Source organism: Vanessa atalanta, chromosome 15, assembly GCF_905147765.1.
Source record: "Vanessa atalanta chromosome 15, ilVanAtal1.2, whole genome shotgun sequence".
NCBI lineage: Eukaryota > Metazoa > Arthropoda > Insecta > Lepidoptera > Nymphalidae > Vanessa > Vanessa atalanta.
Window position 1 is genome coordinate 10,324,348 of NC_061885.1, and position 19,667 is coordinate 10,344,014.

The 19,667-nt window shown below is 32.4% G+C and overlaps 2 protein-coding genes across 2 annotated transcripts; one reads left to right on the plus strand and one right to left on the minus strand.

Moving 5' to 3' along the window:
• Positions 1 to 6,157, plus strand: LOC125069505 (putative leucine-rich repeat-containing protein DDB_G0290503). The gene is made up of 7 exons (XM_047679022.1): positions 1 to 52; positions 454 to 672; positions 1,324 to 1,441; positions 1,830 to 4,827; positions 4,962 to 5,230; positions 5,462 to 5,660; positions 5,934 to 6,157. The coding sequence occupies exons 2-7, from the start codon at positions 462 to 464 to the stop codon at positions 6,000 to 6,002; spliced, it is 3,864 nt and encodes a 1,287-aa protein (XP_047534978.1). The 5' UTR covers positions 1 to 52; positions 454 to 461; the 3' UTR covers positions 6,003 to 6,157.
• A 1,716-nt stretch (positions 6,158 to 7,873) lies between these two features.
• LOC125069430 (drebrin-like protein B) lies at positions 7,874 to 19,124 on the minus strand. The gene is made up of 9 exons (XM_047678923.1): positions 18,965 to 19,124; positions 17,001 to 17,172; positions 15,436 to 15,673; positions 12,112 to 12,209; positions 11,752 to 11,831; positions 11,328 to 11,498; positions 10,470 to 11,116; positions 9,724 to 9,822; positions 7,874 to 9,095 (listed from the first exon to the last, which is right to left on the minus strand). Exons 1-9 carry the CDS (start codon positions 19,045 to 19,047, stop codon positions 8,944 to 8,946), a joined length of 1,740 nt encoding a protein of 579 aa, XP_047534879.1. The 5' UTR covers positions 19,048 to 19,124; the 3' UTR covers positions 7,874 to 8,943.
• Positions 19,125 to 19,667: the final 543 nt, after the last annotated feature.

The window sequence follows — 19,667 nt, forward strand, 5'->3', positions numbered from 1 at the left end:
TTTAATGTATTAGCGAAAGCGAGTGATATTTCATTATATACTAATACTATTCGTAAGTACCTAATTCAGATATATTATATTTTTTCTAAATTTACTCGAAATTTTTCTTGCGTATGTAATGTTTCTAATGTTGCGCTTATTAAAACTAGTTTTTATAATAATTCAATAAACTTAACCATTTGTACTTGAATATTTGAAAAAAGTATGATATTCATTGTGATTATTGTTAGTTTTGACGAAATTAAATCTCAAGTTTTAAATATATTGTTGTCTTTGTCAATATTAATATCAACATGAATGTGCTTTTTGTTACTTTATTTAAGGCAAATGTATTTCCGGTTGTATTGAAACATTATTTTTCTAGAATATATATACTAGATATAATATTTGATAATTTTTCTTTTTCAATCTCGACATAAATCATATGAAGAAATAATAATACCTATTTTTCAGGAACTAAAATGCCTAGCACAAGAAAAGTGTCACCAGCTCGCTCACAGGGTGTAACAACACCTCATACACGCACTTCACGACGTAGCCACAGTGTGTGTTCTGCCAAATCTAACACATCATTACGTCTGACTACTCTAATATCAGACTCCTTCAAATTGACACCTATTGCAAACAGACAATCTGTTTTAAATGATGATACAGATATTGAAATCCCTGGTCGTAAGTTTTTGATAATCTTTTATTAACTTTCATCCACTGCAAGCTTTTCTGGCTTATAAAGATGTCTCTATTATATTCTTTCAATCTATTTATTATCTCAAGACTTTCTATGTGATGATTTTGTAAATAAAGGAATAATTTAAAGTTGTGTCACATAATGTTTATAGCAATATGATGTATATTCACATTATAGACTTATTTTAATAAAAGAATAAATAAAAGAGAGTGTTTAATGTTAAATTTTCAAATCCAAAATGGCTCCAGGGTCAAGTTTTTCTATATTTGAAGATCTTGCAGAGATTCTTCACTTCAGAAAGTAATTGCTGTTATTTTCTGCTTTCTGTTGTTTTCTCTGTGTAAAAATTTTTGTGTATAAAATTACTTATGACATTATTTTTATAAATAATACATAAATACTTTTGTAAATTGGTTGGTATATAATACTCAGGTATTTATATATTGCTATTTAAATATATTGTAGTATTTATCATTAGGATAAAAACTACAGTAGGTTATATTTACTGCATAGCTTATTATATTTTTTCTGTACAGAAATTCAGGAGGGCTATGGCCTCCTTGTTTGACTGTTGCTAATAATTATGTTAGCGAAAATAGAAAATTTGTAAAATAAAATACTTAAATTAATTTTAGGAAAAAGTTGGTGGAAAAAGCTAGGTGAGAATTCCAGAGATGTGATGGATGTTTTAGAAAATAGAGACATTCCTGAGGTCAACAATGTGGCAGATGAGTTTGATGTTGAAATTTTGAGGTAAAACATTTTTACATTATTTGTTCACTCATATATTTGCCTCTCCTTCTAGAAAATTCTTAAGAATATTTCCAGTAACTGCTCATCGCATCAATTTTTGCTTAACAACCGCAGTTCAATTGTTCTAAAATTGGGGAATATGATTGCTATCAGCAACTCATATAACAATAAAGTAAATATAGTATTTATTCACTCTTACTTTATTGTCATTGTCATTTTTCAAATACCATATTATGTAATATTTTAATAAAATAATAATATTCTTTTCTGCCAAATAGCAAACTCACAATTACTAATTTACTTTACATTTCAGTTTTTTAAATTTATGCAATTATAAATAAAACATAAACTAAAAACACAATTGATAATTTATTTTATTTTATTTCAGTCAAGAAAAGAAGAATTACTCTATAGATTTACCAGAGAGTAGTGATGGGGAATCTATAAACAGTATAGTAATTCCACAAAGAAAATTATTCACACAAAAAGAAAATCAAACGCAAAAGAAATTTGGACATATCATTGACAATAGAGAAACATTAGCCAAACTCCAAAAGAGCCATGTTGATGAAAAAGAAATTAAAATTGCACCGAAAAATCTATTTAATCAAGCTCCTAGACCAAGAACAAAGCCTGCCTTTCCAGCTGCCTTATTAAACATATCCTCAAAATCAGTTAATAAAACAAAAGAAATGCCAACAGCAGAGGTAAAGGGGCAAGTTCGAAACCTTTTTGGTAATCGACCGGGTACTAAACGGAAGAATATGTTTGCTGACTTCATTGTGTCCGAAAGTGAAGATGAAATTCCAGATATACAACCAAAAGTGTTTGGATTTCAAAAGAACATGGCACAAAAACGCCGTGAAAGCTCCACCTCGCGGGGTATAGCTCATTCTCCAACACCAAGTATCGATCTTGAAATGGACGACTGGAAACTCCTTCCATCCTCGACAATGGTCGAAAATCAGCTTGAAGAAGCTGGTACAACACCAGTGAAGCGAGCTAAATTAAGCAAATTGTCTGAGGCAAAGGAATCGGAAACCACTAATATCAATAGCACAGTGAATAAAACTAGGCAGTCTAACAAGTCAATTAATTCGAAGAATAAATCTAAAAATTCTTCAAAATCAACAATAAAAGAAGGAAATTTGAGTTTAACATCAAAAATAAATAATGATGAGTGTATAGTAGAAAATAATCAAATTGTCAATAATTCAAATAATGTCAGGCTTACAAGGAATAAAAGCAAATCAATGAGAGAAAGCTCCTCCAATGATATGGAAGATTCAAAAATTACCAATAAATCAAAAAATATACTTAAATTTAGCAAAAGTGTTTCAGATAAAGGTTTAGTACATGAATGTGGTAATAATAGTAAACAAAAAATTGAAAACGATATGGAAACAAACTTAATAGAAAATGAAATACAAAATATATCAACAGAACATGTTCCTGACGATGATGAAGATGATGATTTAGATTTCACTTTAGAGTATGAAAATGATGATGAACAAGTTAATCCATCAATCAATATCAACAAAACCAATAATATTAATAAAAATGAAAGTAGTAATCAATTAATGGAAGAGGATAATGATGTTAAAAATGAAACTTTAAAAGAACTTCACATGAAAAAAACTGATGATAACGACGAAAAGCATGAAAAAAGCAAGACACTAAAAGACAGAGATGAACAAGACAATTCAAACATACATATTAAAGAGCAATTGCAACCTAATAAGCATCAAAATCAAGGTTTAATAAAAAAATCGGACAAAAAAGAAAACGAAAGTGAATTCAGAACGGATGAAAGTGACACCATAAATATAGATGGAAATAATCATCAAAAAACTAAAATCGATTCTAATAAAATAGTGGAAGCAGACTGTGAGAGTTTAGACAAACCTAAAAGTCCAGAAAAAGGAGATGAACAACACAACAAAATTAAAAATACCCGTGATGAAAATAAAACGCAAAGTGAAAGTAAACATGATAGTAATGAGCAAGATGAACGAAATGAAAAACGTAAAGAAGCTGAAAAAGAGGAAGATACTAATAAATCTCTTATCGATGAGCAAAATAATAGCAATAAATATGGACCTGAAGAATCTAGAGAAGATGAGGTAGGCACTAATCAATCTCTTAACGATGAGCAAAATGAAAGCGATGGATCCGAACATGAAGAATCCTTAGAAGAAGAGGTAGAGGCTAATGGAACTCTCAATGAAGAGCAAAATGATAGCGATCGATCTGAACATGAAGAATCTATAGAAGCCGAAGAAGAGGTAGAAAATGAAGAATCTATAGAAGCCCAAGAAGAGGTAGAGACCAATGACACTGTTAACGATGAGCAAAATGATAGTGATGGTTCTGAAAATCATGAAGAATCCATAGTGGCCGAAGAAGAGGTAGAGACCAATGAAGCTCCTAATGATGAACTAAATGACAGCGATAAATCTGAACATGAAGAAACCATTGATGTCGAGGAAGAGGTAGAGACTGATGATACTCATAACGATGTACAAAATGATAGCGATGAAGCTGAAGTTGATCATAGTGAAACTGAAGAACAACATACTGAAGAAATGGAGAACCAAGAAGACGAAAATGAAAGTGAAACAGAAGAACTAAACGAAACTGAAAATCCAGAAGAAAGTGACAATGAGGAAACAGATGATAATGTGCAAAATGAAAGTAATTTATCTCAGAGTGAAAATGTACAAGAGGAAGAGCTAATGGAGTCTGGGCAAGAACAAAGTGACATAGTTAATGATGAAGTAGGTGAAAATGAAATTGTTCCTGATGAATTAGAAGATCACGACACAACAGGAAGGCATAGAAAGAAAAACATGACTATTGTTAATTCACCCGAAGCAATCTTACATGACAAAAGAAGTGAAATGGAATCTTTCACAGCCAAAGGTCGCAATACGAGTATTAGAAAAACAAAAAGTATAATCAAAAATTTAAATATAAGACCAAGCCTAGCTCCAGTTCGGGAGAGTACGGGAATAACGGATGGTACAAGGGATTCTAGTGCGGAAGGCTCGGGTTGGGATTCACATAGAACAACCCGCAAAACAATTCGATTGACTATGGGAAAAGATTTCACGCCCAGAAAGTCACTGCGAGCTTTAGTTATGGAAAAATCAGCTAAACGAAATACCAACTTTAACGAAGTTCTAGCAGACAACACGAAACTACCTCAGGCTAATTCAACAGAACTGCCGGCGTTTGATTCGTATCAAGAGACAGAACCCATGCATGTTGATGAGACAGTTGAGGAACCTTCAGACCATGAAATATCGGCGCGGACGAGACAGACCACCTTAGAATTGTATTTACAGAAGATTAAACAAGAAAATCTGCAGAAAAAACGTAAAATGGTATGTTTTGATCTTATTAAAACCCAATCATAATAATAATTAAAAGGTTCTTACCAAATCAAGGTTATATAAAATTATCTAAAATTGGCCCAGTATTATCTTACATTATTATGACTTTTATGTATTATTTACAGGAAGATGAAGTCCGCGCCTCTCTGAAAGTTCCAACAAGAGACTCATTCAATTCATTCAAAATGCCTCTGATACCAGCTAGACGCATGAAACCAGCGCAAAATAACCCAAAACCAAAACAAACAAAATCCTCGCTTATTCCAATAAACATGTTACCCTCAGAAGTATTAGAAGATATGAAGTATAAACCACCAAAGAGGTTTCAACCAAGCAACGCATCGTGGATCACAAAGAGACTGTATAAATTCTTAGAAAATAAATTGGAACCAAAGTAAGTACAGGATACATATATATTTTATACATAATTTTTACTTAATGAATAATGATAATGGAATATAGAAGCTTTATAACTTATGTAATAAAGAAATAATTTTCTACTACTATTACTTGGTAACATTTGTCTGGATTAAAAATGTAACATTGACCAACTATTTAACCTTGGTCAATTTTTAAATGATTGTAAAAGTTTTATTGGTTTTAATTTTACCTGAAAAAATTTCAGATACGACTACAAAGCTCGTGTACGCGCAGAACGCCTGGTAGAGTTGTTGTACGCGTTCACTCGCGAGGCTCGACGCGGTCCGAGCGAGCAGGCCGTGGATACGCTCAAGAAAGAAATGGCGCGACTCAACATTGTAAAGACACATTTCGAATTTTACAATTTCTTTCACGAGTTCATGCCGAGAGAAATAAGAGTTAAGGTGAGTCTTCGCTTTTTATTTTTACGTACATGAGCCACAGGTCTTGCTTGCGTTGCTTGCTAGTGGGACTCGATAGATGAACAATAATTCAAAGTTGAATAATAAAAACTAGAATTTTGATGCAAAGGTATGCTATTAGTAATATAATAACACAATCACACTTTTACTCTTGGTAATTGTTTCATATATATTTTTATTCATCTTATCTTGACAAGTTAATTCATTAAAATAGTACTGCTGGATTATAAACTAGTAATAATGCATTTGTTCCAGGTTGTTCCCGATGTAGTTAACAAAATATCCTTACCAAAGCATGGTGTCTTCTCTGATATTATGCAATAAATATTTGTTACTTATTATTTAAAAACTTCAGGCTAAGTTTAAAATCAATTATAAATAAATATTTTCAAAACTAATTGTTGTCTTTCTAGTTTACTTAGAGATGTAACATGTATCTTGACCACATGGGGGTATTTTCGTCTCCACTTCTAGCACAACCTTAAAGCTTATCTGGAGTGTAATAATATTAGTAGTTCCTTAAAATGGGGCATTGTTAATATTCTCTAAAAAATATTTATATATATATAAACTAAATGGAAGGCAATGAAATAAAATTATTCAATTATCTAGGACTTGTTTATTCGAAAATAGGATACGAATGTACACCCTATACAATACAACGGAGCACCATACACATACATACATCGTAATTACATAGGTACATATTGTGGGAATATTACAAGATTTATACATCGTTTATCATATGGCTTCCTTGTCAAATAATTAAAAAAAAAACAATACATCATAATTATTTTTATGTGACAATTACAGATGTTATCATTATTAATTACTATAATGTCAATCAAATTAAACCTTAAAACACTTCTTTCTCGTCTGAACTTATCATCTAGACGCGCGACTTCAGACCTCATGAAAATTAAAGCATAAGTTTCTTAACATCTCATTTTGAATATTTTAAAATATATTCATAACGAAACTCGAATCAAAATAAAGTATTTATACATCCCACCAATTATATTTTGAACAAATATATTTTTGAGTTTTTTGCGTGTCAGTCATAAAATATTTTGTCAGTTAACTTAAAAACACAATAGATTTAGGCACTTAGCTTAAATGTTACTGATAAATCATTCAATTTCCACGTATTCTCAAAGCGAAGCTTAGTAAATAACTTGAATTGCACCTACATTGATAGATATAAAATTACATGATAATAGCAAATCTTATACAAAATATTTCGTAGGTAATGACCCAAAAATCTGTAAGAAAAATAAACATATTTACATATTGAGGAAATGTTACGATCGTTTCAAAAGCTAAAATTATTATGTGTTGATAAAATTCTACTTGTAAAGCTATGGATTTCTTGAAACAATAATAATAATCTTATAAATATATCCAAAAAGGATATTCTATTTGCGGACTATGTAAGTATTAAACAATTACATTAATTAATTGCACTACATTCTATAGTAATGAGTAAAACGACAAAACCTATCAACATACTTTCTGTTCCATATTCCGAAGATTTTATTTTAAATCTAATACTTTTATTAGTCATAGTAAATACGCAAATGTGTTTCAGTTGTGACTGAAATTACCACGAGTCTTTAAATTTTACATTTTGTGACGAGTTGTTTAAAAAATAAATTAATCATACCTTGAAATTAAAGTGTATTTTATCGCTATACTTTGTGACTGGACCATATAAAACTTACAAATTACTATCCTAGTGACAATAACAGGGATTAATATCGCCAATTATATGATTACATAAATTTTCGTACAAAATGGTACAAAATTGGGTAAAAATGACTGGCACTACTAAGACACAATTTCGAGGGTATTAAGTTAATTGCCTAAATATGTATACGTATGAACAATATGTTACTAGGTTAAATAATATGGTCGTTATAATAAAATCAAATATATAATGTTACTGTGTGTAAAGCAAACAATTTATGAAACTTAATGAAATATTATTTTAATAAATGTTTAAAATAGGTAATTTGACTAATGCTGAGATTAAACACAAGCTTTTTTATAATTCATAATATTTATCTATTATTATATTAACATATAATAACGGCAGTCAATTTTATAAATAAGTGAAAACTGATACATATATTATATATGACATATATGTATATAGTGAATAATAAAAATAAGTAACTACTAATAGAATTTTAAAGTATTTATACCGAAAACAATATTTTTTACAAAATAAAAATCATATATATATCAAAATTGAATTATGTAGGAATTTATCAAATCTAAATTTATGTGAATAAATAATACTTTTAAACGACTAACTAAAATTTTCAATCACTAATTTGATACAAGAGAAACTTACAATAATGTAAAATTAAATTCACAACTCATTAAAACGAGAAACAGTACCTTTAATAAAGTCAAGCTTATAATTTTTAACGACTGTTAAAAAACGCTCTAAGATGCACTTTAAGACTTTCAAAAACATTTAAGATAAATATTAATTAAATACTTATGTGTGTAAATTAATAAAAATGCATTTAAGAATGACTAACATTAATATAAGTAAGTGTATAAATGCAATATTAAGCATAGAACAATAAACGAACGATAATCCAAAAGAGATCAATTAATAGTTATTATTAAATAAAAACGTCCACTATAAAAAGATTATTCGTAGCTAATAAGCACAAAGCGATACGATTCCGGCGGAGACGGTCCTTAGGCCGAATATCTCTCGAACTGTCGTCAGTACATAATGAGCGTTAAAAATACACAAATAACTAATTATCCAATTCATAATAAAAATCTGTCACATTTTTGTCGTTACACATGACAAAAAAAAAAGTGAACTCTATTTGTTCGATTTTATCTTATATATTAACAGCGGGTTTATTCGATCATCTACAGAATCTGCGATAAAAGCGACTTGAATCGTCTGAACGGATTTTCAATCAAAAACCTTTCGACTTTCATTGGTCAAATTATTTGTTGAAAACAATTCGACCCGTTTGATCGTTTGGTTAGAATACGGGGTTCCATCTGGTCTACCTTTTTAAAAGTTTTGAAGTCACTAGAGTAAATTGGCTATGTGATGACCGACATTGGTATCATAGATGTGATATCCCGAGTTACTGCAATGAACTCACGAACTCATCCTTGAAACGAGAACATGAGAAATAAGAGTATTCATGTTTGAGTGTAGATACAAAGGCGGGCCTGCACACAGCCGAGGCGAAAGGATCTCGATCGAAGTGTCGGTGCGGTTCAGTTAGCGCGGATGGCAGGGCAGCAGCTCGACGTAGTTGGCGGGGAACAGGCCGAACACCCCGTGCGGGCCGAGCCCCTGCCACCAGCCGGCGTCGATCTGCTCGATGTGGGTGATGATGTCGCCCGGGTCGAACGTTATCTCGGACTCGTCCGCTGGAAACACGTTTGTATAAACGTTACAAATTAAAGATACCAATGTAAAGTATAAAAGCGGCTTTTTCTACCTCTGATTGTATATAACGCACACATCCAAATTTTATCTGGCACATACAGGCTCTGTCACAGTATTTTCGTGCAGCGAGCAACGAGCCCGAGACGAATTCATATTATAAAATCAAATAAAGCATGTGATATCTCAGTACTATTTTCTTTCGACTGAGCCATTTCGGCATATAATTAATAACTAAAAAAAGTAATACTCATAATAATAAAAAAGTATCACTTTGAATGTTACTTATATAAGTTGATAATTTTAAGTTAATAATTATTGGTGAATATGTTTTTGATTTTTTTTTCCACAAAAATGCCTTAAAAACAAAAAAAATCGTTATGAAACTTGTCCTGCAGATTATATAATAGATAATACATAACCGTTTTATCAGCTCTCCAAAAATTTATTACAACTAGGAAGTTATTTCAAAAGAACCAAAATAAAATGACCACAAAGGACGCTGGTGGAAATTCGTATTCGAACAAAACTTAAATTTGGGCCTATTTGCCCGATTATAAATAAAAAAAATATCTACTTCCTTAAGGACTATATTAATATAATCCGAGCTACCTGCTTGATAGTCGTAGAGGGCCCGCGCAGTAAGTCCGGGGTCGTCATCCAAATCCTCATATATGGTGCTCTCCTCTTCCATACCCTCAGGAGAGACATCTGAAAATAGTTTTTTTTTGTTTTAGATTGTAATTTTGCACACATTTTGTTAGAGGACAGAAAGAATATAGGGTACCTAACAGTTGCTACCTATCTCTCAAATATTTTATGGAGGCTTGCATAGAAATTTTGCCAATTTTAATTTTCTTATATTTAAAAAACAGGATTCCAACCATTATTGTATGTTTAATTTTTTTTAATAAAATACTACTTAACTACTAATATCTACTTTAATTTTACATCCAAACTTTCGGTAACATCTTTAAAACGCCATTTTTTCACGTAATCATAGTTAATATTAGATCTCGACCAATAACATCATGGCAAATCAAGGTCATATTTGTTAATTTACCTTGACGCCTGTCTGGTATCGGCTATAGATAGTTGTAATAGTTAGGCATAAATCTAACACAATCTATATTAATATTATAAATACGAAAGTAACAGTTTGTCTGTCTGTCTGTTGCTTTGAATTTGATTAAATTTTTGTATGAAGTAAGAACTGCAAGGAAGGACATAGACTACTTTTGTACCTAACACCTGAAGACGCGGCCAACAACTAGTCGGATATAGGAAGTTTCAATTAATAATTCTGAAATTTGGCACATACAAATGATTACTTAAGATATATCGAACAGTAATCTCACCGTCTAGCGTTGTAGTTCCATTCTCCTTCTTGTAGTTGACATTCTCGATGACCGTATTCTGTCGACTGAGCTCCCGCTCGTCTGTATTCTTGCTGTACGGCGACCGCTTTATCGTACTGAACTTATTATCGCTATCGTCGTCATCGTTTTCATTTGAACTCGAGTACGAAGTATCGAACATATCGTTTTCTAGAATATTCTGTTTAATCATCGGCTCGCTCTGTTTCAGGCCCGTATCTTTGCAGTTCTCTTGGTATTCCGAGTACCCGATAGCGCTGAACGATCCCGCCTCGTTCTCCGTACTCGGGCTCAGATCCGCCGGATCAATTATTGGCTCGTATTGTATCTGGGACGGGCTCTCGAGACTCATTTTTATTTTGTCTATATTTTTCAGTGGACTCGTTTTAAGTTGATCCTGGGGCTCCTCGGCGAGGAGAGCCTGGATCGTCTCCTCCTCGGTCATGGGGACAGCCTTATTGGGGGCTTCGATGGGTATCGACGTAGGAACTGCGGGATGGGTGGTCACCGGTGCGGGGAGGGATTTGGGATGACTCGGGGATGCCGGTTGTGATGTGTTCTGAGAGAACGTGTTTATTCGCTGCGCTATAACCGAACTGCGCACCGGTTTCTCTGGTATCGAATTGGATCTGAAATTTTAAACAGACAAGATAAGTAAGCGAGAGTACATTTGCAGCGAAATTTGTCTATACCATAATTTCAACATTAACCGCTCAAAGACTACTACTAATTTTCAGTCTGGTAAAAATCCACCATCTATATTAAGATCTAGTTCAGACTGCATATATTGGCAAAGAACCCTAGGTGAGTTAGTGTCGGTAGTGGGTGGGGGTGGCCGACCTGGTGGTGATCTGTCCCTGCGCCAGGTTCTGCTGGAACAGCTTCCGCGCGGCGGCGGTGGAGGCTCCAATGAGCAGCCGCGCCTCCGCCGAGCGCTGGCGGCGCAGCGCCTCCGCGCCCGCCGCGCCCTCGCCCCCCGCGCCGCCCGCGCCGCCCGCGCCCGCGCCCGCCCTGCGCACGCACGGCTTACATTGCATACAAGTACACTCGTATAAACCGGAGCCAGATTTAAAGATTTGGAAGCCCTAATATTACAAATTAATTTGAACATTTTCATTTCTGTCGATAAGCAATAAATTATATACTCTTTGCATCGGTAACTTTAAAAAAAATAATTAGTAGCATTATTCTAATTTGACTTTATCGAGATAGTCAGAATCTCTCTTGTTGGTTGCCCCAGATGCCCATTGAAAATTTAAATTACTTTTGTTGTTCAGCAGTAGCTCTCTTGGCCGCCTCTAAAGCGTCCCGTCTTTTGACGTCTTCTTCAGATTTCTTCTTCTCCTGTAAAAAATATATACATAATAAGATTATGTTAGACTCTTTCATTTATACTGTATCGAGATAATTTTAAATTAAGAACAGAAACAATTTTGCAAAATATAACTTATCAATATTTATGGGATCATACTTGCAATGGACCATCTGATAGTAAGCGATCACCTCTACCCATACTCTGTCAATTACAGTGCAATTATTTGAAACAACATAAATGTGTTCCCACAGTTCTAGCACAATATTCAAGCAGTGCAATGTAAAATAATAAAAATATATGAATACCCACCTCTTCCCTTCTTTTCCTTTCAGCTTCGACTCGTTTCTTCTCCTCTTGTTCCTCTTTTAACCAAAATTGATCCCTCTCTTTGGAATTTATTTCTTGAACTAGAATAGACATTAAATAAAAATTTTAGTAAAGTTTAACATTGAAATAGCAATAATTTCAATACATCTAACACATAGGGGTTAAGGCACATCGCGACGGTATATTACGAATCACGATCCAGTGGTACTGCTAGAATTATTGCCACTAATCCAAAAATTCATGATTTGTGTAATCATTTTAATATATAATTTTACCCTTACTAATTTCAGCTTACTGTTGGATAAAGGCTGAATTCTGAATATTTTTCAATAAATCCAAGTTCCTTTAAAAAATTATTTATTGTTTGTGTATTACTCGCTAAACAAGATTAAATCTTTTAGAGGGATTCCAGAAAATCTTACCATCTCCATCGAGATATCGTTATCCATTTGGTCATTAATTTATATCACTGATCATCTAGCATACGACAGACATTCATTCATTAAAGTGGTACACATTCGTTGGTTATATATAAGGATACTAAAAATCGAAGTACGAGTGATACTATAATGTACTAAACCAAAGCTTTAATGTTATCAATGAAATAAAAGAAGTTGATATTCTTTTTTTATGATATTTATAACAACAATGGCGCTGTAAGAAATATTAACCATTCCTAACATCGGCAATGCGCCACCAACCTTGAGAACTAAGATGTTATGTCCCTTGTGATTGTAGTTACACTGACTCACTCACCCTTCAAACCGGAACGCAACAATACTAAGTACCTACTGCTCTTGAGCGCTATAATATCTAATGAGTGGGTGGTACAAAGCCCTGGAACTAATTACATTTCTGAATGTTGATGTGATGATGAAATTAATGTCAATAATTTGATTAATCCGCGCCGGAACTTTGATAAAATCTTTGCAATGTGAATCGAGGCTTCAATGTACCGTTATCTTACTTTCCCCATTTTTTAATAAATTAATAAATTAATACAATGTATTTCATAGTAATAAAAATATTGTTTAAAATAATTTTAATCTGTATATAAGATATACGTGACTAAATACTAGCAAAGAATAGAATCTCATTAAAAAAAAAAATTGAATTGGAAAAATTCGAATTTCGAACACCTTAGGAACGACGTTCAAGACATTAAAAATTATTAGTAGTAAAAAAAACATTAACGTTGAGAGAAATAAATCCTTAAATTTTTTTTTGTTTCTTAAAAAATATCTATGACTGCTTAATAATTAAAAGAATGAATTTTTAAATACATATTATGCCTACATATCCCACCTCGTCGAAGACTCTTTTTTCTCTTCTTAATTTCCTCAGCCACTTTCCTCGACAGTATAACTTCGTATCGTGGAGACGACAACACGTTTGTCATTTCAATGGACGAAATATATCAGTCTAGCCACAATCTACCGCGTCTCGGTCACTAATGTTGTTGGATTGGAGAAATGTTTACATTCTCGATTAGCACACAATGCATCAACACATGTGTGGTCATAGCATTGTTATTCCGGTAATGGCAAACAATAGGTGTCTATATCGTTAACTAATCATATTTAACTTTGAAATAGAAAGGCAGCTGTGTGATTTCTAAATAGAACAGCATATCCATATTATCCTATTGTGTTTTTATATTTTCGTTTCGATGTTTATTAACAATGTTTATTATGAATACCAAAATGGTGAACTAATGTTTATTAAAAGTTCTTAATGTATATTTTTTAAATATTTTGTCAGACATATTGTATATTTGTACACTCAAATCCGGACAATCATGACGAGTTTTTCAGTTGATAAATCTGTTTAAAGTTACGTGTTTGACGGTAAAGAAAACATCGTAAGGAAACCTGCATATTTTAGACGAACTAAGTATAAATGGAACAATGTTGTAGACACATCTGAAGGCGTCGTTGCAAGTCTTTGTCAGCAGTGAGACATTTAAGAACAATGTTTATGTGAATTTTCTTATGTATTTATTATTTACTAGTTGTCATCCGCGGCTACGCTTGCGATTTCGTGTTCGATCGACACGTATTAGACAAGAAAACTTTATGTCCCTCCTTTAAGTTCAAGATTGCTTCAACTAAATTTCAAAAAATTCGGTTCAGTGATTTGGTTTCAGACAGACAGACAGTTACATTAATATTTATATCAGTATAGATTGTGTTACATTTACTTAACTGTTACAACTATCTATAGCCGAGCCCAGACAGGCGTCAAGGTAAATAAACAACTATGACCTTGAATTGCCATGACTTGATTGATCGAGATCTAATATCATCTATGGATACGTGAAAAAATGGCGTTTTAAAGATGTCATCGGAAGTTTGAATATAAAATTAAAGTGGATATTAGTTGTTTTTAGATTAGCCGTTTCAGGGGTTTTCTTAAAGAGACTCTGAGTCAAATATTTCTCAGTTGCTGAAGTAAAAAAATAGTGTACAAAAGGTCTCTTATTGTTAGAATCTAGAATCTATTGAAAAAGGTCATAATTTCGTTGCCAAATATAAATATTCTACAAGGTGACTCATACAAAAATTAGACTACAAGTTTTGACAGCAAAATGTGATAAAGAAATTACTCTAGAAATCATAAGCACCGTAATATTTTACTCAGAATTTTAATTTATTTGTATTAACTGTGTGCGTATCTATCCAAAATATTTTAATTATTTCAGTTATATATTACTCTTTCGGTTCACATGGTCTCACTTGTCCGAGGAGTTCATATAGGCTTATCCACAAATGTTCTCTTAATGATACAACAGAAAGGGCTCTTGCCACCATCGTTCCTGCTTTAACAGAGTCCCGTGAAATTAGTCATGATGATGGTAAGAGATGGACTGACATTGGTTCCCTGGAAATTGGAACGGGACCTAGTGTGAGACGAGAAACAATGTTAAGAGCCGACGCCACATCAGAAAAAGCTGAAGCGAACAGTCGAACCAAATTTCGTGTCATAATCCTAATTATTGTCCCATTTGCTGTTGAAACCCTTGGACCTTGGAGTAATAGTGCAAAAACGTTCATTAAAAGTATAACACCTAGCCTTATTGCCTTCACTGGTGAAAGAAGGGCTCGTATTCCATAGAGTTAAAATTTGACATGTTAGTTCAGATCCGATGATAATACATTTATATGGTAAGCTTGACCTTATTTTATACACAGGTTTGGCTCCAGCCGAATCGACTCAAGAAACGATTTTTTACTACAAAGTTATTTATAAAATTAAGTAATTGAATTTTCTGCAAATATAAATATTTTTATGTAATTGATGTCTCACCTGGATTAACTTTATGGTATGCCGTGCCGACCGGCCCGCTCGGTGGTAACTCCTCATGTCTGCTTGACTTAAAGTTAAACGCCGATCCAGCTTTAGCAAGCTTCTCTAAAATGATTCTTTCTTCTAGATCATCCTCGGTCCTCGCGTGCATCGTCAAGTGGAAACCGGTGAAGAACTGAGCTATATGTTTGATGTGATTCGCGCAAGTGCCTTTACGGACTGTTGGAGCACCTTCGCCCTGTGAAATAATTTTCCAATATAAAAATCACTTATGATATAATGCTATAAATAAGCTATGTATAGTCTATTACAACCAGGGACAAAAGCCAAATAATCAACATTTGACATCTAACTGGCGCGATATAATTGGTGGAAAGCTGGAATAATCAATGATATTCAGTATGGATTCGTGAAAAAATGGCGTTACGGACGTCGACTAAGCTCTTATGTTAATTTTGGAAGTATAATAAAGTGGATAAGTAAGTAGTTAACAGGAATGGTATTGTATTATAAAAATATATATTAATCAAGAACTGTTACTAGTGTACAATATAGTGGAGCTAATAGCAAATCTCATGGAATACTTAAATTTACGGTATCTTTAGTATCTTATATTTGTTTACGGTTTAAAAAGAAATCAATGGTTGGTGGTATATGATTTTATATTCATTTATTTAATAAATATCTATTGTAACCATTGGGTCTGATAGTAATTTCTAGTGCCGATTATAACATTGGCCGACTAGCGGACTAACCGATTAGTCGGTTGTACAGAGGACTAGTCGGCCGATTAATCAGTCAAGCCGATCACGGTTTCTTTTGTGTGAATACTGTTTTTGTTCATTAAAGTGGAAAAAAAGTCTCGCGTATGGATTGTTTTTTTACCAATTGGATAATGATTCACGTAAAGCCAAGTGTAACCAGTGCCAACTGAATTATTTATCTAAAATTCGCTTGATATAATCTCTTCAATATACATTTTATCAAGAAAAACATATTGTAAAAGAAGTCAGTTAGTCGGCACTCTGCCGAATAGTCGCCGACTAAGAATGCGGCCGGATGGTCCGCTTTACCGATTATTCGGAAAACATCTTTAGTAATTTCTATTGTCTATCTTTATGTTCTATCTTTATTAAATTCTATTTCTCAATGGTTTACTAACAACTGTTTTTTTTTTTTTAATAATTCATATCAGGCTTTAATTAACCTAAATTTTTAAATTTGTGCTTGTTTGAGGTAACTGTGGACTACATTTTTAATGTATTTTAATGCCTTATTCTGAACTTATTAGGACGAGTATTACTGACTTTTTAAATGCTTAATTTCTCTTTATATTTATATGTTATAAAACGTAAAGGGGAAACATGTGTCAGGTGAAAATATTTCTCATGTGCATCCAAACCGCATTGGAGCAATGAGATGGCCTCCGCAGCCTCCTCTTCAAGAGATCTTTTGCCAGGAATAGGACACAAATTTTTACTTTACTAATCTCTGTTATCACTAATATGTACTTGTAGAACATGTTACAATGAAAACATCTTAGAATCCTTATCTTATCTACTTGCCTGCCAGTTGATAAGAACATATTTAGATATGCTACCGTCGGGAAGGTCGACTTTTAAAAATGCATATTGTATTTTCCCACTGTTAAAGTCGTCAATGAGTTCTGTAAGGCCTCCGTCACCTTTGCTGACATATTTTAGGTCATTTGACATTCCATCGTAGCCAAATAATGCCCTGAAAAAAAAAAACATAAACATATTTAATGTCAACTATTGATAACAAATGACTAAATAGTTATCATCATATTTGATTGTGGTAGGATATGATATGGTGGTCAGATGTGGCTTTGTCACTGGATGAATTAAAATATTTTATATATATTGACAATTATGATCTAAAGAAAATAAAAACATTATATATTTTAGCAGCCTGTAAATTTTCCCACTGCTGGGCTAAAGGTCTCCTCTCCCTTTGAGGAGAAGGTTTGGAGCATATTCCACTACGCTGCTCCAATGCGGGTTGGCGGAATACACATGTGGCAGAATTTCGTTGAAATTAGACACATGCAGGTTTCCTCACGATGTTTTCCTTCACCGCCGAGCACGAGATGAATTATAAGCACTTGAAAATTCAGTGGTGCCTGCCTGGGTTTGTACCCGAAATCATCGGTTAAGATGCACGCGTTCTAACCACTGGGCCATCTCGGCTCAATTTAATTGACTATCTATCTACAATAATATCGCAATTCTTTAGATAAACAATCCCTTTTTTTGGTTGACAAATAGTTGATATATGACACCTATTCACCCTTACTTTAAAGATAACCAGATGAGAAATAAGGATCCCACAAATAAGAGGAAATTCAATGACGCATTTGCTCACACTAGCTCTTCAGAGCTAAGAAGATTGCTTTTCAGAGCATAAATTAGATGGATTTAGATTTGTGACACAAAATATGAATATTGAATTAACCTTGAATAATATTATGTATATTTATTTACTATATTATATATATGAATTTCTACATACATAATATATATTCATTTAATTATTATAAAAGAGCGTCACTAAGGGAAACTACTTTTTATTTAATAAAATAATATTTGCATTATGATATGTAGCTCGATATGTAATCAGTTTTTGACCACAATCTGCTGAAACAGCTTATATATTAATATAATTGGCATGATCGGGGTTAAACCTTTAATTACTCATACAACTCGGCATATAAATAAAATAAAATTTTATATTATGGCACATATTTAAATAACAAATGTTAATCATCATTATGATATATCAATAATATTATATTCTATATTAAAAAATATTGTAATGATTATATTTAAACATTTCAAAACATTATGTAGCAAGTAAAATATAATGATAATCTTTAGAAGTAGATTTTAACTTACATAAAGATAATAATGATCAATGTTACAATTAATTCCTAATAAATATAGCATTGATTATTAAGAACTAGATAAGCTTTTGTTTATTTATATTTCAAACAAAATAAATAATATATAATTAATATATTTTATCAATCAATAGAGTTTTGATTCCCATTCTTATGATAAGCGTAATATAATTTTGGTATCATGGTAATTAATAAATGTATGATATAACTAAAACACTTAAATTACGTATCTATTAAATATATACTAAAAATGTTGTATGTATATTTTATGATGTATCTATGAAATCTATATACAATTTGTTTTCAAGCATTATTACTGTTATTATTAACAATGTTTCTAAATTATACTTATTGAAATCGAATAATAAATAGTAGCCAATGTTCATAAAATAACTAAAGATAACTCGGTATCATTGAAGACATGAGATACGCGTGACCAATAAGAACAAATACATTGGTACGAAGTAGAAAGTTGACTATTGTATAAATATTGTATGCTCGATAATTATTAATTATGCCACGTAATAACATTACATCCGTAAATTTTATTATGGGATGTTTATTTAATTTCACTAACAAGTAGGTCGGCGTATAGTAGCTGGTTCTTACCAATTCGTCTCTGTTTTCTCATCCAAAACATCTTTCCACGCCGCAATGAGGTCTTGTTTATGTTTTTCTAAATTTATTGCCATTTTTCATGCTTTGCATTAATCTTCAAAAACACTAAACGGCGGAATTCCCAAGAAAATGTAAAACGCCGATGGGCAGACTGACTCACAACAATCCTTTTCACAGATAATATTGGTAAAGTTCATTCAACTGTCAACGGAACATACTTCAAAATATAATATTGTAGTCGTCTTTCACAGACAACATAAAAAAATATTTAAAGGTAAATTTTACAATACATAGAAATAGGAAATGAACAGAATCTGTATTCATGGAATTACATCTTTCCATATTATTTTTTTCACATAACGTTTTCCTAAGACAGCAAAATATTTAATGAATCAGCGGATTATATTTAAATTAATGTGCGCCTGTAAATATATTTACCGTACTATATTATAGGTCAGTATTTGCTTTTACTTTTTAACTTGTTAATCAGAATACCTTTAATTATGTAAGATTACACTTTACTATTAAGAAAATTTATGCAATCTTAAAAGTGTACCATAATAAGTAATTTTCTTTCTGTGAATTAAGAACTTTTAAAGCTTCTCATGCGTGCGCAAACTTTTAACGCATGCCCTTAGCTTAGCCTATAAGCGCTTTTATTTGTTAACATTCTAGTCACGACAAACATCTCTCA

Excerpts from the sequence above, each read along its gene's own strand:
- LOC125069430 (XM_047678923.1), bottom strand. The coding sequence starts at position 19,047 with ATGGCAATAAATTTAGAAAAACATAAACAAGACCTCATTGCGGCGTGG. Across the intron at positions 17,173-18,964 it reads GAGAAAACAGAGACGAATTG|GGCATTATTTGGCTACGATG; the intron begins GTAAGAACCAGC and ends TTTTTTTTTCAG. Across the intron at positions 15,674-17,000 it reads ATGTTCTTATCAACTGGCAG|GGCGAAGGTGCTCCAACAGT; the intron begins GCAAGTAGATAA and ends ATTATTTCACAG.
- LOC125069505 (XM_047679022.1), top strand. The coding sequence starts at position 462 with ATGCCTAGCACAAGAAAAGTGTCACCAGCTCGCTCACAGGGTGTAACA. Across the intron at positions 1,442-1,829 it reads TTTGATGTTGAAATTTTGAG|TCAAGAAAAGAAGAATTACT; the intron begins GTAAAACATTTT and ends ATTTTATTTCAG. Across the intron at positions 4,828-4,961 it reads TGCAGAAAAAACGTAAAATG|GAAGATGAAGTCCGCGCCTC; the intron begins GTATGTTTTGAT and ends TATTATTTACAG.